We start from the raw sequence: 22,692 nt of genomic DNA, 5'->3' as shown, positions 1-22,692 counted from the left end.
CACTAGAACACCCCCGCTCCCCCAATACGCATTCTTCCCTTCCCTGTTTTTCCCCCATCTTCCACCACCACTCATTCAGTTCATATTTTCACCTTCCTTTCATCAGATTTCTGAATCTACCTGATCCCAGCCTCCGTTGCCATCTCGACCCTTCCTTTGCCCACTGTATGGTTATCTGCCAATCAATCCTGCCTCACCTCTCTCTCCCCCCACCTCTTTATTCTGACTACTTTCCTTTAATCTTTTAGTTGAGATGAAGGGTCTCAAACCAAAACCTTAACTGCCCATTTCCCTCCACAGATGTTGGCTGATTTGCTGAGTTTTTCCAGCTTTTGAATTTCCTTTATTGTCATTCAGACCTTACGGTCTGAACGAAATTTCGTGCCTGCAGTCATACATACAATGATACAATAATAACAACAATAAACACAAATGAACTTCCACCACAGTGAGTCCTCCAAACACCTCCTCACTGTGGTGGAGGCAAAAATCTTAGGGTTGCAGTCTCTCCCTCTGCGCTGAGGCGATTCCCCACCGGGCGATGGTACAAACAGTCCCGCAGCTCACCGAACCCCGCGAACGGGCCGGTTCAAACACTGCGGCCCGGGGTGGTCGAAGCCGCCGCACCTCCAGTCCAGCACACGCAGCCGCCGGCCCGCGGCTGAACCCAGGACTCTGGACACCGCCGCCAGAACGTCGTCCCAGCCACCGGAGCACCGTCCCAGCCCCCGGACCGGATCGCCCTCACGTGAGTACCGTTCCACCCTCGGGCTGGGCCACTCCAGCGGGAGTGCCGTTCCTCCCTCGGGCTGGGCCACTCCGACGGGAGTGCCGTTCCTCCCTCAGGCTGGGCCACTCCAGTGGGAGTGCCGTTCCTCCCTCAGGCTGGGCCACTCCAGCCCCTCACCATGCTGCTCTCACAGGAGCACCGTTCCATCCCGGCTGGGCCGGGAGCGAGCCCAGGACGAGTCCTGTCAGCTGCCTCCAGAGTCCCGAGGTACCGGCTCCGCTAGGCCTCAGTGTAGACGGAGGCAAAGAAGGGGGTTACGACAAAAGGTCGTATTCCCCCGAAGGGAGTGACAGCAGACCCCGTTTCACCCCCCACCCCCCTCCCCACATAAACACAGCCTAAAAACCAAAAACATAACTAGACAAAAACGAAAAAAAACAATACAAAAAAGTAAAAACCAACGGACTGCAGGCGAGCCGCTGCTGCCAGGGCAGCGCCGCCACTTCCGGATTCTTTATTTTTGTTACATATTCTAGTATCTGGAAGCTCTTGCCTTCTTTTATGCTTGGTTTGATTCTAACTACTACCAGTGGAGTTTTCCTCATTTCCCATTGTCCAATTTCACTGAGATTCCTTCTAGCCACGTGATCAAATACTGCCATGCTATCAAAGATGGTCACTTTTACTCTTACCTGTGGAGTTTGGATCCATTGTTCTTGCTGGTCCAAGGCCATTGGAGATTTGAAAATATATACTAAGGCAGAAAACAATACCTTGTTCACCGATTTTTGCTAAATGCTACTTGATGCTAATGTTAAAACACCTTCCTTCACTTTGCTAATGATTGAGACTAAAATGGCAGCAATTGGCTGGATTTAATGTTGTTGTATTTTCTGTGGGCTGGTCACACTTGGGCACTTTTCCAATATATCAGATGGATGAACATGTTGTGGGCAAATTGAATCCGTTGGGTGCTTCTGCACCCAAGTCTTAAGTAACACCTGAAAGTTGCCAGGAACCATAGCCTTTGCTGGATCCAGTTTGAAGACACTTCTTGGTACCATGTATGGTACTCGGACGTGGCGTCGAAGGACGAGAAGCCGAAGCGAAGAAGTAGAAGCCAAATAATTGATGCCGAAAAGCCAAATAACCGGGGTGGGGCACACACAAATTCTCTGGCTGGGCCAATGACAAGTGTGCATGACAACGAACAATGTTATCTCCTCCCACATCAAGAAGCACATTTTTTAATTGTTTAAACAGTCTGGTTTCATGTGTAACGCACACAACAAGCACCCACGCACAAGCTTTGTTTATTTGCAGTTCATTTGTTTTTTTAACTTTGCGCATTTAACAGTTACATTTTCGCAGCGGTGTCGAGTAAATCGTACTTTTTTCCCCCTCCGCAGACAATACATTACTGTCAAATCACATACCTTACCTCTATTATCCCTCTACATAAAAACAAAATGTCAATGCCTCTTCAAGGTCTACTAATCCACCCATAGCTTCAGTTGCAGGTACAGCTGAACGGATTTGGCGCTCGGAACAATGACCGCATTAGATCATCTGAGCATCTTGAAATCAATTTCATGAGCACGAGTGAAAGATAGCCGAGCGACGCAGTATCGATCAGCCAGAGTGGAAAAGAATGGAATGGAAATTGCAAATTATTCAACTGCAACTTTCCCCCTTCCCCGACACAAAAGCAGCAATAACATATTTGCCTTCAGACTCAGTCTTCAGGTCTGAAGAATGGTCTCGACTCGAAACCATTGGGGTCCGAGGGTCGGGTGAATCACCCTGGTGTGGGGGTCGGGATACGGTGACGGTGCATCGCGGTCAGTGACTGGGTGGGCGGAGGGACCAGACTGTCCCCAACTCTGCTCCACCCGACCTTGTGTGTGTGTGCTGCCGACCCACAGCCCGTCAGTGCGGCTGCATGGGAGAGACGAGGCGGAGGGCAGCCGTGGCCGGACAGTGCTGACCCCGGGGGGGGGGGGGGGGGGGGAGTGGGGGTGCCCCGAGGGATGCGCTCCTTCAGCCACTTACACCTTGGTGCTCGGGTTCAGAGCGCCCAGTCATCCTCCAGCCCCGGGCGGTCTTGTGTGGGGAAAATGACCCCTACCCTCCCGTCTCCCCCGGCCAGTGATGTAATGGACGCGGGGGGGGGGGGTCTGGACCAATCGCTGACAAGTCCCGCCCCCCCGGCGACGTCATGTCTGCTCTTTGGCTCTTCAGCGTCGCGTTCGTTCGGTGAGTTGGCTTTTTTTCGGCATTGCGCCCTTTCGGTTAGTTGGCTTTTAGGCATCCCGCCCTTTCGGTTATTTGGCCTTTCGGCATTGCATCCGTTCGGTTATTTGGCTTTTCGACGTTGCATCGTACGCTTTTGGTTATTTGGCTTTTCGGCGTTGTTTCCGTTCAATTATCCGGCTTCCACTTCTTTGCTTCGGCTTCTCGTCCCTCGACGACACATCCGCACACGATCACGTGTATTGATTTAACCTAGCTGGCCTCTAGATTTCAAGAGGCTAAAATGGATTATGCATATAGCACTTTCTGCTGAACACGATTGCAAATACATGAGCTTTCCACCATATCTGGTGGGCTCTATCAATGAATATAGGAAAATTCACAGATCAGCATCTTGGTTGTTATGGTCCACCAGCATTCATTAACTGAGGCAGCATTATACAGCTGAGTTCTGCCAAAACATGCATGTGTGCATTCTGGAATTGTAGCTTCATCCAGTTGGTGCCCCATGCTGCTCCTTATATGCCCTTTTATACCCTCATTCAACAAAGCTTGGTACCCCGACCTGACAGAAATGGTAAACTGATGCACCAAACTACAAAGTAACTGATTGCTGGGTGATTCAGGAAATTATAGGCCAGTGGTCAAAGCTTCCATCTCTAATTAGAAAGATGCACGCCCCACTTAGGATTTCTTAAAAGGTTCCTGTTATTGCAAGTAGTTATAAAGTCAAGCAATATTTTTGTGAATTTTGATAAGCTTTCATTATCAAACCACACTGATACCAGTTTTCATGTTGATGCATGTAAAGAAAGGAGATGATTTTAAATGGCTTTTGTAAGTTAAATTTAAAAAAACACCCATTCTAAGATATGGGTTCCTTTATGGCAGGAAATTCACTAAGCCCCCCACACCCTTCTTTCTCTTTCCCCCCACACCCCTTTTCCTCTCTCCTCACCCCCCCCCCCCACACCCCTTTTCCTCTCTCCTCACCCCCCCCCCCCCCCACCCCTCTTCTCTCTCTCCTCCTCCCCCCCTGCCACATCCCTCTTCCTCTCTCTCCCCCCCACCCCCCCACCTCTCCTCTACCCCCATCTCCCCCCCCACACCTTTCTCTCTCTCCCCCACACACCATTATTTCTCCCCCTTCTCTCCCCCTCCCCACTTCTTCTTTCCCTCTTCCTCTCCCCTCCCGTCTTCCTCCTCCCCTTTCCCTCCCACCACCCACCTCATTCCCATTTCCCCCCTCATCTCTCCGCTCCCCCAAAAACCCTATTTCCCCTCTAACCCCCCCAGACCCCACGCTCTCTCCCCCCACATCCCTTTCTCTGTCCCCACCATCTTTCTCTATCCACCCAACTCTTTCTCTCTATCCCCCCCCACCCAACTTTATCCCTCCCCAACCCCACACCCCCCTTTCTCTCCCTCCCCACTTCCCCCACCCCTCTCCCTCCACCCACCCCTCTTTCCCTTCCCCTCCACCCACCACTCTTTCCCTCTCCCCCCATCTCCCTTTCTCTCTCCACCCCCCCCCCCCCCCCCACACACACACACACACAGCCCTCTTTCTCTCCTCTCCTCCCCCACCCCTCTTTCCCTTAGTTATATGGAAAGTTATAACACCTCTCACCTAATTTTTCTTTACATTTTATAACATTTGGCACAATGGAAAATTCAAATAAACTGCTATCAACTTAAAACTGCTTTCTTACAGTGGTAATTTGTACTTGCATTTTATTTAAAGGACTCTTTAAAATTGAATTCATTTATTTCTCACCAAGAATATTTCATATTTTGAACATAAATATTGTAACATATTCAACATATCAATGTACATATCTCAAAAGCCATGACACCAACACAGTATATTCGTAACTGAATAATCTCACCCACTGATATGTAGCACATTAAACTACTACAATTGCAGGTGAAATGTATTAAAACATTAAATGCAACATCATGGCAACACAGACTTGCCCCAATGAAAGTGCAATATACAACTAAAAATCTCTATTGTAAGCTTTTTCAAAATTACCCTCTTATACTAAATCTTACTACACAGTATCACAGCATTTTTGCATGGATAACAAATGTTATTACATCACTTTCTTCAATTAGAGACTAAAAGTTGGAATACAAGGATAAAGGGGTAAATGGTATTTTCATGCAGCTACAGCCAGTTGTAATTTTAGTAGCCTTGTTCAATGTTTCTTCCATTTTTTCTGCTATAATGCTCAGAATATGGTAACCAAAACAGTGAGGATTTTATAGCGATGTTTTTAATAGCTGATGCAGTCAGTCAATCATTGTAATATGAAAAAACTCAAGTGCTTGTAGAACCACATGTAAACCTTTTGATGGAATTAAGAATCTACATACCTTTTGACCATTCTATTTTTTTTGTAAACTAACATTTCAATTCTCACTTGTAATTCTATTTTGTCATTTTTTGAATGTGCAAACAATTTATTTTAATGTACAAATATAAAATACAAGAATGATAATAACACTATAAAAGCAAACAAGAAGTACTCCAGGTACTGCCTAAATATAACAAAATCATTTACAAAGGAATTGTGGTAAATATACGTACAAGTGCAAGATAATGACTCAATGAAAGATAGTTAACCATAAAGGGCCTAATTTCAAAATATATATTCATAAAATCTTAACAGCTCTTGCGGTTTCACTGGTCACTAATTTTTTTGCATACCCAGTATCTGTAGTTTCAAATATATATCATGTTTTTTCTTTTAATAGAACATTTAAAATGAAGAGTACACAGAACAAGTTCTGTACTATTTACTTTTAATTTAATCAATGTAGCATTCAGAGCTAATTTGCAATTCAAATTTCACTTCACAGCCAGGCACAAAAGGGTAGAAATTAGTCCTCCATGCACTGAAAAAAATATAGTTTGCACATGTACTTCGTTTTGAGATCTAATTTAAATGGGACCAATTTAAGAAACATAGTACAGCCAAACTCCTTACTGTATCACGTACTCATTTAAGGCAATGGATAGATTTTTATGCTACCATTTGGTATATTTTGTTATTTGTTTTGTAAAGTTCCCATGTCAAATTGCTGAGAGGTATTATCAAAACTTTATAATGAAAGTGACCTCTGCACACATTAGCAGCATCTTTTTTTCCCAATTTGAAAGAAATATAGTGCAAGTTAGTAGTATAGTCAGAGTACTGAGGATTGTACAAGTGCCTCAACATATTTATATTGTCAATATTTATGGTTTATTATTGATCTGTCAATCATTAGTCAGCCTGATACACCAGGTTATTCACTAAATGAAGATAAATATTAGGCATCAGGCATGAATAAGCCACATTTATTGGGGTGGTCTTTACCAGAAGTTGTTAGTAAAAGTGGTTTACAGGCGATCCTACTTAAAAAGATAAATTTAACTGTACAAATCTAACAAAAGTAATTTCTACCCACATTATCCAAAACCAGCTCAGTTGTGGCATTTTATTTCGTTCTTTAAAACAAATTCTCTTTGATATTATCGGCATTGTAATAATTCACATATTGTATCAAATATTGAAACCCCATTGTTGTAACATACACTTTATGCTTGGAAACAATATCTGAAGTATTTATACAGCATAATAAACCAAGGTTTTAATATCAAAAAGCTATAATTGTAGAAATAGTGATTTCTTGTTCTTTCACCCGAAGAGTCTAGTTTGTGCCAATTTGAGATTCACAATGTAACAGGTCATCATGGCTGACACTCAAAGTTCTGGATTCTGTTAGACGATAATTTCGCTGCTGCAGTTTAAAAGCAAGAAAAAAAAAGTCACCAATTTGTAGATATAGACCATAATAATATCAATAAATTTAATGCCGAGTAATTTCTTGATTATGTCAATATTCTCAAAGGATTAGTGCTTGGAACATAAAAAGATATTTGCATTAGTGATTTTATCATGAAAAGCATCAATGCTAAAAGCATCAAGGATTTTCTTAAATATTATTCAAACCTGCATATATCAAATGATTGTAAATCACATGGAATTTCTTAGCATTTCAACCATGACTGCAAAAAATTGTTCAAGCGTGAAAATATTACTTATATATAGAATTATCAATGATTAATATCAATTGTAACCATAATTTTGAATATTGTTTATGCAGAATATAGTGAAAATGATTCTCTGAACACCAGTAGAAATACCTGTGCAACAATGGTCAAGACGAGGCACAAATGTTTAAAAGTTATAGTAATATTGTGAAACGTTTAATTAAAAGGGCACCAAAAAATGATAAAAGTATGCATATTTTTGTTAATCAAATAATAATCCAGAAATACTAATTGCTTAGTCACCTGTGGAATAACATTTTATATTGTAAAACAAATGCTTCAAAACATTGTGATCAACTTTAATATTGTTCATTTCTTCTTTTTAATGAGGTGTCACTGGAACGAGAGAAGTTGGTATGAACAAACTAACCATCAAGACCATACTCAAAGTTTCAATTTAGGTGGTGTCTGCAAAATAAGCCAGTTCGGTATTCCGAAAAACACAAGGAATCATGGGATTTGGCAAAGGTCATTCGAGAATTAAAAAAAGCGAACAGGGTGCCTGGTAGCGAGGGAGAGCAGGGTGTTACAGCGAGAGAGAGAGGGGGGGCAGATGCGAGTGGGAGATGGTGAGAGGTGGGGGAGAGAGGTTTCAGATAGACAGACAACCACTGGTAAAGCCATGGCTCATTGCTTCTAGGAGTCGAGAAACTGTCCTCAATCGAGAGAATGCGACTTCAGAACCCCCTCGTCTCGACCGCGCTGGAGATTTCCGCGGGCGCAAGGAACAAATGACCTAAAGTTTGCGTTGAGTGAACTGAGTGTTCTTACCGTCCTCGTCGTACACCGGCGTTTTTTTAAAATAATATTTTTTATTAGAAGCATATGCATATCATGATCAAAACCAATACAGACTTTGTTTAACGATTACATATTATTAGTATCTGGGGTCCCAGGATCCCAGCTATCAAAATTTCTGGGGTACTCATTTATCAATTACGTATTAACACTGCTTCTAATTGTTTATTTTTATTTATAGATAAGAAAAGAAGAGAAAATTAAATTTTAAAAAAAGAGTAAATTATCAATAATATAGTTTAGGCGATAGGTCCGTAAGTTATAAAACGTAACTATTCATCTAATCCTGGATTCAAGTTTCAGTCAGGCTCCCGCGCTGGACCAGTCTACCCCTTAAAATAATCTATAAATGGAGACCATTTTCTAGCAAATACTTCTGGTTTGTCAATTAAGACAAGTCTAATTTTTTTCAAATGTAAGGTCTCCGACATCTCCATAATCCACATGTTAATTGTGGGGGTTATTGGGTTTTTCCAAAATTTTAATATTATTTTTTTCCCCAATTATTATACTATAATCAAGGAAATTTCTTTGGCTTGTTGTAAGTTTTAGGCATTGTCCTGATATTCCTAGTATTATTAGTTTAGAGTTGGGATTCAGTTGGATATTAACAACTTCGGAAATAATTAAAAAAATATCCTTCCAGAAATTTTTGATTTTTATGCAATTTACAAAAGTATGGGTTAAATTAGCCGCTGAATATTGACATTTGTCACAGACGGGAGATATTTGGAAAAATTCTATTTAATATTGTTTTAGAATAATGCAATCTATGTAGTACTTTAAATTGTATTAAAGAATGTCTGTCATTTAACGAGCATTGATGTACAGTATGTGTTGTAGACTTTCATCCCAAATATCTTTCGTTATAGGTTGAGCTAATTCATTTTCCTGTGCTTGTCTATATAATTTCGTCGACGGGATCTCACTATCTAAAAGAGTATCATAAATGTGAGATATTAATTTATCTGTATTAGGATGTTTATTCAAACATTCATCAAGAGTCTCTGACTCTCTAGTTCTGTATTCTTGTGTATGTGATTTAACATAATCTCTAAGTTGTAAATATCTAAATAAATTATTTGAATGTAGTCCATAATTCTGTTGTAACTCCTGAAATGAAAGAAAAATACCTTTTCTATAAAGATGTTCCGCCTTTTTAATTCCATAATGTTTCCATTGTACAAAGCCTTTATCCAACAGGTTTAAATGAAGGATTATTTACAACGGGGACAGAGAGTGATAAATTATCCAATTTTAATGTCTTTTTTAGTTGTTTCCAAATTTGTAAACCACAGTATATTATAGGATTTTCACTATAGGTTTTTTTAATTCAGTTTTGTGGGAGCTAACAGAATCGAGGCAATTTCAAAAGGCAAACAATCTTCCTTTTCCATCTTTAACCAGCCTGGTTGCTGATCCATATCTTCCAACCAAAAGTTCATATTTTTAATATTAACTGCCCAAAAGTAAAATAAAAAATTTGGTAAAACTAATCCTCCATTCGTCTTGGATTTACATAAATGTTTTTTACTTATTCTATGGTTCTTATAATCCCAAATAAAGCTTGTGACAATAGAATCAACTTAAAAAAAATAAAAAAATGTTGGGAGATATATCGGGATTGATTGAAAAAGGTATAATAATTGCGGAAGAAAAATCATTTTTACGGCATTAATTCTACCGAGCATTGAGATGGGAAGTGTTTTCCAATATTCAATATTCTTATGCAGTTTATTAAGTAAAGGCGGAAAATTTAGTTTAAATAAAGAAGTATATTTCTTGGTCACATAAATTCCTAGATATTTAAATTTTTCATTGACTATTTTAAAGGGAGATTGTTGCAATATATATGTTAAGTTCCGTTATTGGCATAATTTCGCTTTTATTCCAATTAATTTTATATCCCGAAAATGAGCCAAATTGAGTTATAAGATTTAACAAGTTTGGAATACTGGTTTCTGGATTTGTAATATATAGTCACACATCATCTGCACATAAAGAAATTTTATTAACTGTATTTTTAGTATTATACCCATATATTTCTGGGTGGGCTCTAATACTTTCTGCCAATGGTTCAATAGGCGTTTTGTGAGAGTGTTTGGATCCCGGGATTGAGGAGTCAGCGCCCGACAGGTGAGCGGCCCGCAGTAGCTGGTGCCTCTCTGCTGGAAGAACTGCTCCCCGTGTCGGGTGCTGCTTCCTCGACCCCGTTACTCGGCGGCAGCCGAATAGTATTCCAGAGCATCGCCGATGCCTCACATCAGCTCCTGATCCCCCGCTGGGTGTCCGGGTAATGTGACCGACGTTGGCCGAGCTGAAGGGGGGATCCAACCACTCTCACAAAACGGCAGTGTATGGCAAGGATGTTAAGAACACTCAGTTCACTCAACGCAAACTTTAGGTCATTTGTTCCTTGCGCCCGTGGAAATCCCCGCTCCCATCCATCCCAACCACGGCGCAAAAGTCTAATGTGTGGGAAGTCTAAAGGAGGGTCTTCTATCCAGAGGTCGGCCCAGGCCCGCTGCCAGCGAGGAGGGGAGGCGCCGGTCCCAGTTCAACTCTGCCTGACCCACCGGCCGGATGGGTGGGGTTGAGCTGGAGTTGGTGCTTCTTTTCCACACCATCTGCAGGACAGGCAGAGCTGAGCTGGAGCAGGCGCCCCGCTCCTGTCCGGCTCCCGGCGGCCCGGGGCCACCCCGGGACGGGACACTCAGGAGGGGACGGCCCAGAGGCGGCTGGTTAGGGGACGCGGCGCAGGTCTGCACCCATGCAGCGGCACGGCCACCAAAAGTGTTTATCCCGAGCGATCCATGACCAGTGCATGCGCAGTCGGAATACCGAACTGGCTTATTCTATTTTGTTCCAACCTTAGAGCTATGGAAACAGTACTGATGCATTAATTTCACAGGAAGAGTAAAAAAATGTGGTTATTGAAATATTTATGTTGTTATTTGTATACTAAATATCCATCACTTGAGAGCTTTTAGGCAAAGAGAAAATAAAATCAGGATCATAATTCAGGAACTGAATTACCACATTCAATTGTACAATTGTTCAACACATTGATACCAGCATTCAACATTCTTTCCAGAATACTACTCAAAGAAATCCATCTTAAAATAAGCACCTAATTTAGTAGAGGGCATCATTATAAAACGTGCATCTTTTCGAATAGGCCTTTTGACAGTAATCTTTTCCCAGCAACAACTATACTGGTCTTTTCCCAGCGACAACTTTTGGTCTTTTATCACTTCTATACTTTTGATGATATACAGCTAGAATAGACAATTCTTTTCAAAGAATTCAAGGCGACAGAAGGTTGTGGAGGCCATGTCGATGGATATTTTTTAAGGCAGAGATAGATAAGGTTCTTGATTAGTACGGGTGTCAGGGGTTATGGGGAGATGGCAGGAGAATGGGGTTAGGAAGGAGAGATAGATCAGCTATGATTGAATGGTGGAGTAGACTTGATGGGCCAAATGGCCTAGTTTTGCTCCTATCACATGAACTTATGACAAACGTCTGGAGTGCCAGAGATCCAGGTTCGATCCTGACTAAGGGAGCTTTTTGTACGGAGTTTGCATGTTCTCCCCGTGAGCGTGCAGGTTTTCTCTGGGTGCTCCGGTTTCCTCCCACATTTCAAAGACAAGTGGGTTTGTAAGTTAATTGGTCTCTGTAAACTGCCCCTAGTGTGTAGAATGAGAAAATTAGATAACTTAGAACTAATGTGAAAGGGTGATTGATGCTTGCTGTAGATTTCATGGCCAGTTTCCATGCTCTAAAGTAAAAGTTAATGTCAGAGCCTACAACTAATGTGTGACAAAAGGAATATTAAGAATTTAAAGTCATAAAATGTGCTCCGACCCACCATGACAGACATTACTATTTTTTACAGTAGAAAGTTGCAGTGCCTACTTCTCTATAAATCAGTATATCTTTTTAATGTACATTGAAATCAGATTCCCTATGCATTTGAAATTCTTACTTCATGTTAACACAAGTCAGTCACATTTCCTAAGACTGGGGAATCCAAGCAGAGATGGAAGCAGGCAGCTGCAGAAAACAAAAGGTTCTGTGTGGCTTGTGAGCCTGGAAAGTGTCCCCACTACTACAAAATCCTCAGGTGATCTTTCCTTCCTTTCCAAATACTGGTGTAATTATCCCAATCTCCACAATCCTAATAGTAGATCTGATCACACCACCTCAACCTATGAAGCTTCCTCCTAATTAAATGATAAGACTTTTCTTGTGATTTCCAGGCTGTCCTGCAAACATGCTCTACTCATCCCTCCTTATAGGTACTGGAACCCCAGCATCCACATATTATGAATGCCACATATACCCAGCTGAGGTATCTTACTTCAAAAACATCAGGTCTATAGTGGACGTGGGTTGGGCGAAACAATGCTCCCAAAGATGTTTGCCGGATATACAACTTGTTACGTCCAACTAGAGTATAAATCATTTAATCCTACTTACTGTATCCAATCTCTCCACCAATTACAAAACTATCCCACATCCATCTGCTCTTATTTTTAATAATCTGGAAGGCCATTAACCTACATCCTGTGACTGACCATTTCAAAAATGGCAATCTGAATGTGGGTTATGACCACAATTTGCAAGAGATTTCTTTTAAAATACTGATAGCCAATTCTGCTTTTCTTTGCAAACTTTTTGCCTGCTACTAAACTAGAGTTGAATTGTTGCCCAAAGCTACTACAGTGAAAAATAACAACACCCTAAGGTGGCCAATGTAAAATATGGCAACATATTTTGAACAATTTTTTTAAAGCCAAAAGGTCTTCAAAATAAAGGCCTGGCTTTCAGCTAATTTGCTTATATATCACTTAAAAAGCTAGGATTCTTGAAAAGTTCCATTGCGGTTGGGGCGATGGGTAACTCGGAGAAGTCTAACTATAATCTTATTGTTCAATTCCCAATATCTATTTTAGACACAAAGTAACTCAGCGGGTCAGGCATCATCTCTGGAGAAAAAGGATGGGTGGGTTTTCTGGCCGGGACCCTTCTTCAGACTGAAGAATCTTCTTCAGAGTCTGAGGTAGGGTCCCAACACAAAATGTCACCCATTGTTTTTCTCCAAAGGTGCTACCTGATCCAGTGAGTTCCTCTAGCACTTTGTGTCTATCTCTGTTATAAACCAGCATCTGCAGTTTTTTGTTTTTACATCTAATCTTTTTTTTTGGACTAGCACGAACTAGCCAATGTATTGATTAGATCCTTTGTTTCAATCAATTAATTCTCCACAATGATCCATTTTCTTTTAAAATGGGCTACTTCCAGGATACTTAACTTTGTTGACAAAACTGTGCATATAATTTGTGTTTCTCAAAATCCCTTAGCAATTATTACATGATACAGTGCTTTTTTTGTCTCGAGTTGCGTAAGCTTTTTAAGTAATGCCGGTGAGATGCAATAGACCCCTAAAGCAAGTAGTAGTTAGTAGGAAGCTGGAAATTGCTATGCATGCCCATTATAATGCATATGTTAATACACAAAGATTAGAGAGGACCAGTATGCATCCGTGCAGTAAACCACAAGCAAAGGTAAAATATTCTGGCTAATAAAAGCTTTACTTTTTAAAATTATCCCACAGGTAAACTAGCAATTAGTAAAATGTATACATTTTAACACTTAATCAAGGCTACTTTATCAGTTGTTAGTTTAAAAAGTTGTATAATGCAGAATGCTGAAGTTGGTCTAGACTGAGAGCATTCAGGCTTAAATCCATGCCATGCTGTTAAATTTAGTGGTCGCTAAAGTTTGAAACATTTCTTCATTGGAGAGAATTACAGATATGTTAATACTAATGCACCATTAGTTTACATGGTGCTCTATATCACTTCAGCATTCTATAGAACATGTAATAGAGTTATGCCCCTGTCCCACTTAGGAAACCTGAACGGAAACCTCTGGAGACTTTGCGCCCCACCCAAGGTTTCCGTGCGGTTCCCGGAGGTTTTTGTCAGTCTCCCTAATGGTAGAAAATGGTTTCCGCTTCTTCTTCTTCCATAGAACATAGAAGAAGCGGAAACCACATTCGACCATTAGGGTGACTTACAAAAACCTCCGGGAACCGCACGGAAACCTTGGGTGGAGTGCAAATTCTCCAGAGGTTTCCGTTCAGGTTTCCTAAGTGGGACAGGGGCATTAAGATACTAAACAAGTGGAAAACTTTGGTGGGAGTAGCAGTGTCTTATATTATGCCAGCAGAAATTAAATGCGACATAAAGACAATTTAATTCTCGTGTAATTATTCCATAAAAATGGTGAAAAACAAAAATTCTCCCAAAAGCATAGATACAAATGCAATTAGTTGGCATCAATAAAAGACTAGTTAAAAAAAGAGAAACATTTTATAAAATTCTTTAGCTCAGTCTCTGCCACTTAAGTGGTGAAAAAACACATAAGGCTTACTTGGAAAAGATCTTCAGTAGCCTTGCCCCCTGTGTTAAGTACATTCAAAGAGTTGGCACGCTTCATGCTGCAACCATGATAGTGACATGCAAGGATAAACCAATCAGAATTACTGCAAACTACAGCTCAAAGAGAAAGCACACATATATTAAAGCATAGTATCATATTCCATCCCCAATTAATAAAATGCTTCTCCCGGCAGAATTAGAAGTCTCAGACATTTTCTTCCCATAAGGAACAAGTCACTTTTAAACTTTATTCCAAAATGATTTGGTTTTGCATCATATTTTTAGAATCATCTTGTTTAAAGATTATTTGCTTGAAATTACATAGTTGAGCAGTTTATATTGTTCTTACTTTAGTCAAATCATTTACCGTTGTCTCTTAACTATAATCTAAATATATTTTGCAGCCAATATCAATAAAAGAAATTGCAAAAGCAAAAGCTCAAGCTCATAAGTGTTAGAAAGACGTGCTCAAGCAGCGCTGTGGCAATCAAGCACAAATACAATGCTGGAAACTTTATCCAAACATTTCACAGAAGACAAGCGTTCAAAATTAATGTTATTTTTAGTACCCTCAATACATTTGAAGAATTCTGCATATTCTTCCTCTGTACGTCATAGTACTATTGAAAATACTGATTTGAAATTATGTGATCTCTCTTAGCATCAAAACTTATTATGCCAAGCCTTGATCAGGCATGTGTACATACCTCAGCAATATTTCTTCGCTTCAAAATATTTCAAGATTTCCCTGAGACAGCATTAGAGTCAGGGCCAAAGACCATTACACATTCCATGATCTAGAAGACTGGAAAGGTTCTTCAAACAAAATAATAATTATTTTTCCTCCTTGCATCCCAGCAAACACCTTTGTTCTACTTAATGCACCGAGCCATCTGACAACTTAACAGGCTCATCCAACTAAGACAAACCACTTTGGTTGGAAGACTACTATGGGCTTGAAGCTTGCGAAAGTCAACCACAGGACACACAAACATTGTTAACGCTTCAGGTAAGTTATCACAAATGCCAAATGGAAATTTGATGAACACGCGTAGTCAAATGTTTTTTTGCTGGACTCTAACAATTTAAATTCAAAAATTAAACCATGTTAGAAGTATGTGTGTGCGCGACAAATGATTAATTCAATTTCACTTGTTATACATTAGTCCAGTTTCATTTTTAATACTGCACACACTTGCCCAGAATGTTCTTAATTCAAATTGTTCCTTCTTCAATAATTCAATACCTTGGGTATTCAAAGCAGCTATTTACTTAAAGGAACAGTAATCCTTCAGTAAATGTTAGCAAAATTACATAATTTAGAGTTAATTTACACGTTTTACCTCAATAACAGAAAGCATTTGGACACGACGTAAGATGCCAGAAACATTCTCCCTTGCTCATTGTAACAATATGCAATTTTTCTGCCATCAATCAAGAAATGATAAGTCTCAGATTTAAACACTTGGGTGGAGGGGAAGGGACGAAACCGTACAACATCCTCATTGGTCAAACAATGACTGACACATGTAGAGGAAGAATTTTTGCCATAAATGTTCAAAGTGGACAAGTACTTGGAGAAGTCTAATATCACGGTATAAAAAGATTGGTAGGATATGGGTTGAATGTATCAGAGGATCATAGCTAAACTATAGAACTCATTCTTAATTGGAACTAAGTAGGTCATGGTATTTCCAATTCTTTTCCTTTCCCCCAAATTTGTTTAGAATTTCTCTTTGATCTGAATCCCCCCCCCCCCCCCCACCCCCATATCGCCTCAGAAATTACACGACTGCTGGCACGTAGAGTGTTTTAGGGGTCACTTCCCGTCACAGAAATACAAAAGCAAATTCTGGTCCCATTCAACCAACCTGTAATCTTTTTTGTATGACTTTTTAAATGCTATTGTAATGTTATTCAATGTAATACCATTCACTGTAATATCAGTACTCAAACTACAAAATAGGTAGATACTTCAATGGTTGTTAAAAAATAGAATCTGTACTAAACTTGAGTTTAATAATGAAAAACTGAAGCATTGATGTTCACAATTAGCTAACCAGTATTTAATAGTTAAAAACTAAAATGTAGTGAACAATTTAGTGGCACTACAACTCTCTAAAACAAAGGCACCTCCATAAAATATATAAATGTTGCATTACGGCTTAACCATTTCAGAGTGAACATCCCACACAACTTAATACATCAATTTGATGAAAGACATTTTCCATGTCAACAACATTTTAAGTAAATTGCTCTTATTCAAACAGTTGCAGTCAGCCTTTCACTAAATATATGAGCACCATGTAATGTGGGTCAAATATGTTTTAAAAACGCACATCAAAATAAGTACATTTTTCAGAGGGAAAATTAAAATATAAATTGCCCCTGCAGCTGCCCCTCTGAATATCTTGGGAAGATTATACAGAAATTACACTCTGCTGTTACATAATGAACACTGACAAATTTTCTATTTTTCTTCCTATTAATTCGTCTTAACTGTGGAGGAAGAGGAAAAATAGAGTTGGACTTGATTTTATTCTCATTGCTTCCCAATGACTGATTACGTATGCATTGGTTTCCATACATAAGCACTCTACATATTCAAAATGAGGTAAAGCAATGGAGAATTAGTCGAGTGTGTGTAATTGCATACAGCACAAAATATCGTCCTTTGCTAAGAGAACTGGCACCTGGTTATGAGTATTCCTAAAGGCAAGAAAAGGCATTCTATATTAAATCTTTCTCATAGGGGGAAGACTACTTAAAGCATTGAAGTTGTTTATTGGATCAATCATTTAAAATAAACAGGACACTGACATTTCACCAACAATCCAATTCTGATAATTAATCCAATGCTCCACGGTGAAAGTGGAAATGACCATGTCTTTTTCACATGCGCATTAAACAGAGATTGTGAGGGGGGGGGATTAGATTAGATCGGATGAGATTCGCAGCACAAGAAAGATATCAAACTACAATCTGTGGTTCTGCCTAATTTAATGAAAGACTAATATAAAGTGTTTTATACATCTCAGTGGTATTTTAAATAATATATACTATACAAAAACCTATCAATTCAACAAGGTTTAGGGCACAAATTTAATTGTTCATGTCTTTAGCGAGTTCCTTGATATTACTCCTATGCTATATCTAAGCACTGCTACATTTTGAGTAAAATGCTAAAATCCAATTCCTTTGTTGGTCCTGCAGCTCCATCACAAGAATTATTAAGAGAATATTACAGTGGGGGAATAAAACCGTATGGAATATGAAGGAAGATTTTTATATTATGGCTGTTTAAATGTGTAATTAAATACTGAAGTGATTATTTATTCACTAGGTATGACTGTTGATCGGTGAAAAAGGTTTGACAAAACGTCCTCTATTGCTTTCACACTGTCATAAGTCTGCTTAGTGTGTTATTACTCTGACCACTTTCAAATGACTCGCTTCATTTACACTGGAGATTGTTTCACAATATCACAAATTTCACAGTGATGCAACTAGGCACTATTTTGCTTCTTTACTAATAATAAAACAGAAGCTGTGGGAAACACTTAGCACATCAGGCAGGGTCTGTGGGAAAAAAAAAGTTGTGCAAATGGAATGGAAAAAAATCTAGGCGGTTTTAAGTTGTGGAAAGGGTAAGAGAGGGATGCATAGGACAAAAGGATAGGGCGAGGCAAGGTATGACATGGGGATAAGCTATCAACAAGAGCATTCAGTTGAGGAGTTATTGGGAGCAGTTAAAGAGTGCAGAAGAGATTCTTGATTTCTGTTATGGGGAGAGACTGGATAGCCTTAGAACGGAGACGTCTGACGGGGGACCTAATAAAGGTACGCAAAATCAATAGGTGCATAAAATAGGGCAGCGGGTAGGAAATCTTTCCCTACAAGTGTGGTATCAAAAAGGTACCTGGAGGGCACAGTTTTACGGTAAGAGCTTTGGAGGGGATCAAATAAATAATATATTCCACCCAGACGTTGTGGATTGGAATCTGAAATAAACTGCCTGAGGTGGTGCAGGCACATACAAAGATTTACACATGATATTTGTGAGGTATCCAAATGTACACTAGATCAAGTGCTGATAAATGGGATTAACATAGAATTGATGGTTGGCAAGGACATGGTGGGCTGAAGAGCCTGTTTCTGTGCAACCGGACTAGGAACAAAATCTGAAAATCAGGGCAGTTAGACAGAGAACACAAAGGAAAAGAAAAATTGGGAAATGCGAAACTGTAGAACACGAGTCAGACTGTGCTAACGGGAGGAGCTGAGATCATCTTGTACATGGATGGGGAGCAGCAGAACTGACCATACTGATTGAGAAAATAAGTTAGCTGAGGTTGTAGAATGAAGAGGGTCTGGAAGGCTGCAATTTGTTCAGGCAGGTGCTGTTAAGATAGTGCACCTCTTTCAGAACTCACAACATGGTACGTGTTCAGTCTGAAGAAGCAACTTTGAGCTGCTTCTTGTTGCCTACTTTTATTCTCTCTCTCACTCTGACCTTTCTGTTTGTGACCTCCTGCAGTGCTCCAACAAGGCCCTACGCATACTAGAGGAGAAGCACCTCATCTTTGCTCAGGGCACACTGCGGCCTTCTGAACTTAAGGTTATTCTCTTTCTCTGCCAGATTTTGAAATTATGAATTCTGCTGTGCGGTGTCCATCTGTGGTCCTGGCTCTGTTTTCCCTGTTGCATTAGCACAGTTGACTCTGCACTTCCAAACTTTGGCATCTGTGATCTCATTCTCTAACTGCCTTTGTTTCATTGCTTTTGTTCGTGTTCCCACTTTCTAACTGGCTCCATTAATCCACTCTGGATGACCTCATCTAGAACCTCTACTCATGTCAATCCTGCTCCCATTATTTCAGAAATATTCCCTGCTTTCCTCTCCCTCTCCCACTTTCTGCATCTTAAAACTCATTCTGACGCAAGGTCTTTAACCTGAAATGTTAACTTTGATTCTCTTTTCGCAGATATTATCTTACTTTTCAGTATCTTCAGTTATTATTTCAGATTTCCTCCAGTTTTTTTTTGCTTTTCATTTTGGTTCCTTAATGTCCAATTCCTTAATATATTTTCAACTAATATACTTTAATTGGTGTAAATAACACAAACTAATTCTGTAACTTAGAATTGCTACTAATAATCTCATACAATTAATGTGCAAAGCCAGACTGGACATAAAAAAGTACAAGCCCTTTTTACTAAAAATCTAGAACAAATACAACAAATAATGTTAAATAACAGATTATAAAGAGATGAAGATACCAGATTATTTTTCTGGGTCCAGTATGCAATTATCTTTAAAACAGGGAGAAGCAGGCAGGCTAAATGCAGCATTGTTCAGTTCAGTGGCAGTATTATCCATCTAGCTGTGCACAAGGAACTTCACCTTAAGGCTCTTTTCTGAATGCATTATAAGGGAAATGGATAGCTGAGGGTACTCTACAACAGAATGAAGTTTTGTTGTAGGAATACCTATGTAAATACATCTAAAATATAAAAATCTAATTTACAAAACGTTGCTGAAAATGATAAAAGTGGCTCAGCTAAAAAAAAGGCTTAGATCGCAAATAAAGGACAAAGTATAAATCCAAGCGCAAGGAAGAACATAATTAAACGCTTTTCTTTTTTACTTATTGTATTGACTTATTGCAAAAATGCTGGTTAAACTGATAGTCTCAATGGAATAGTCATAATATTTCCATTTCTCTCCACAATTTGGTAAAATAAATCAAAGACCATATACTGATAGTAACATTCATGCTCTTTTTTTTTTTTACTTAAGAAACCTCCAATATGCACATATTGAAACTACCACACCAGGAGTGCAAACCTTCTAAATCACTGAAACATAGATGAATTCAGTTAACAATACACAAGCTCTAGGATAACAAATTTCAGATCCCTTTGGATTTTACTTGTAGTTCTTTTCATTGTAGTTCTATTCATTGAAATTTACTTTTAACATTGTTCTACACGACAAAAAAATTAAATGGTAATTAAGCAAAAAAGGACAGAATCAAACAAGAATTCTGTGATTTTTGTCAGTGTTGGAAAAGTGGAGGGACAAATTCAAAGAATTTGCTCCTTGTCACTTTGCAGGAACTTTTCCTCATAGGTTTGTGTATGGATATCAGACAAGGACAGTATTGGTCTCAGTCTTGTGACCTTTAACTGCTGAATATTCTGCATTATTACTAACATTATTAGGCTACGTGGGTAAAGCAAGGGCAGCCCAGCTAAAAATGTGAACCATTCTCCTCCATTCATCAATTTCAGGAGTGGAAGGGAAGTAAATATTGTTTAAAGTACTGATTATTTCAATATTTTCACCTTGGTGCATCTGGATAATATTGATTAAAAGTGTTGAAAGACCGACTTAAAAATTACAAGTGGGCTACGGACTTGAAAAGCAATGCATCAATCAAAAAGCGCGTAAATCAAACATATGCTAGGTAGCACATACGACTACGCTGCCGGGCAGAAATTTGAGCGCGCTATTCCGAAAATGGGAGCAAAAATATGCTTATTAAATGTGTGGTGTGTATGTGTGTGTGCGTGTGTGTGTGTATATATGTGTGAGAGATTTCACCTATGATTCACATCTCCTCCGACGACAAAACAGTGAAATTCCGGTTGAGATTTACCTCATGATTTCAAAAATCCCCTTTATCTGTAAATTTGGTTAATTATTTCCCAAGTTTTTCACTAAGTCATTCACAATTCTGACTTTTTTTTCCAAATCTAACCGCTGGCCAGCTGATGACGTCACAATGCCTTTACTCGTGGTCCACCTGGCTCATGGCACTGGCACTATCCTACACACTAGCGACAATTTACAAAAGCCAATTAACGTACAGATCTGCACGTCTTTCGTGCGTGGGAGGAAATAGGAGCACCCAAAGAAAACCAGCGTGCTCACAGGGAGAACGTACAAATTCCGTACAGACAGCACCTGTAGTCAGGATCAAACCCTGGTCTCTGCGCTGCAAGGCAGCAACTCTATCGCTGTGCCACCCATTTTGAACTAACAGCAGTCAGTTTACTAAACTCAATATATTCATACCTGCTGACACGGACGTTGCTGTTGCAGTTTGACGAACTGACCTATACCTTACAGAAGCCAAATGCCAACTCTCACACACTTAACACGCTCCAGTGAACCACAACACTATATTCAACGCTAATCTCTCTGCCTTGTATCACTTTTTTCTACCCATGTTAGTCAGATAAATTAAACTTTCAGGGGGCTATGCCCATGTGTGTATCAAGCAAGCTTTACAGAAATTAGATAATATCTTGTAACAGTCCAAGAGAATTTTTTAGATTATAAGAGTGGAGTGTCGCAAGGCTCGGTCTTGGGGCCACAACTGTTTACCATATATATTAATGATTTGGAAGAGGGAATTAGGAGCAACACTAGCAAGTTTGCGGATGACACAAAGCTGGGTGGCAGTGTGAACTGTGAAGAGGATGTTAGGAGGTTGCAGGGTGACTGGACAGGTTGAGTGAGTGGGCAGATGGGTGGCAGATGCAGTATAATATAAATAAATGTGAGGCTATCCATTTTGGCGGCAAAAACAAGGGGGCAGATTATTATCTCAACGGGGTTAGGTTAGGTAAGGGGGAGGTAAAGCGAGACCTGGGTGTCCTTGTACACCGGCACTGAAAGTTGGTGTGCAGGTACAGCAGGCAGTGAAGAAAGCTAATGGAATGTTGGCCTTCATAACAAGAGGATTTCAGTATAGGAGTAGAGAGGTTCTTCTGCAGTTGTATAGGGCTCTGGTGAGACCACATCTGGAGTATTGTGTACAGTTTTGGTCTCCTAATTTGAGGAAGGACATCCTTGTGATTGAGGCAGTGCAGCTTTGTTTCACGAGATTGATCCCTGGGATGGCGGGGCATTCAATCCAATTTGTGATTCCAGCTACCAAGACAGATGTGTACAGTAATTTGTTCTTCCCCCACACAATTAAAGCATGGAATAATACCCATATAACCATATAACAATTACAGCACGGAAACAGGCCATCTCGGCCCTACAAGTCCGCGCCGAACAACTTTTTTCCCTTAGTACCACCTGCCTGCACTCATACCATAACCCTCCATTCCCTTCTCATCCATATGCCTATCCAATAATCTCCACCCTACTATAGTTACCCAACCAGATGCAACTAAATTTAAGGTAGCTCTTTCTTCCCAATAACCCTTTCTGGCTTAAATCCTCCCTCCACCACCTCCAGTTTAAATTCCATTTGGAATATTTTGGAGTACCAAAAAACCAAGAAGACTGTCATATGAGGAAAGATTGAAAAGACTAGGCTTGTATTCACTGGAGTTTAGAA

The 22,692-nt window shown here is 39.9% G+C and overlaps 2 protein-coding genes across 8 annotated transcripts in view; one reads left to right on the top strand and one right to left on the bottom strand.

Annotated features, from left to right (window-relative positions):
- xrcc3 (X-ray repair complementing defective repair in Chinese hamster cells 3) overlaps window positions 1-8,797 on the top strand; it is a 35,730-nt gene extending 26,933 nt beyond the window's left edge. For 2 of the 4 annotated variants that reach the window (XM_055640612.1, XM_055640613.1), the window contains exon 8: window positions 7,416-8,792. In XM_055640612.1, coding sequence (XP_055496587.1) covers window positions 7,416-7,486 — 71 coding nt within the window. In that variant the 3' untranslated portion in view covers window positions 7,487-8,792. Of the gene's footprint in view, window positions 1-7,415 lie in introns of all 4 variants that reach the window. The other 2 variants (XM_055640615.1, XM_055640614.1) reach the window with 2 other exon arrangements.
- klc1a (kinesin light chain 1a) overlaps window positions 4,740-22,692 on the bottom strand; it is a 67,336-nt gene continuing 49,383 nt past the window's right edge. For 3 of the 4 annotated variants that reach the window (XM_055640600.1, XM_055640602.1, XM_055640599.1), the window contains 2 exons: window positions 14,325-14,391; window positions 4,740-6,772 (listed from right to left, as the gene is read on the bottom strand). In XM_055640600.1, coding sequence (XP_055496575.1) covers window positions 6,683-6,772; window positions 14,325-14,391 — 157 coding nt within the window. In that variant the 3' untranslated portion in view covers window positions 4,740-6,682. The remainder of the gene's footprint in view (window positions 6,773-14,324; window positions 14,392-22,692) is intronic. The other variant, XM_055640603.1, reaches the window with a different exon arrangement.

This window comes from Leucoraja erinacea, chromosome 9 (genome assembly GCF_028641065.1).
Source record: "Leucoraja erinacea ecotype New England chromosome 9, Leri_hhj_1, whole genome shotgun sequence".
NCBI lineage: Eukaryota > Metazoa > Chordata > Chondrichthyes > Rajiformes > Rajidae > Leucoraja > Leucoraja erinaceus.
This window is presented reverse-complemented; position numbering and strand designations above follow the sequence as displayed.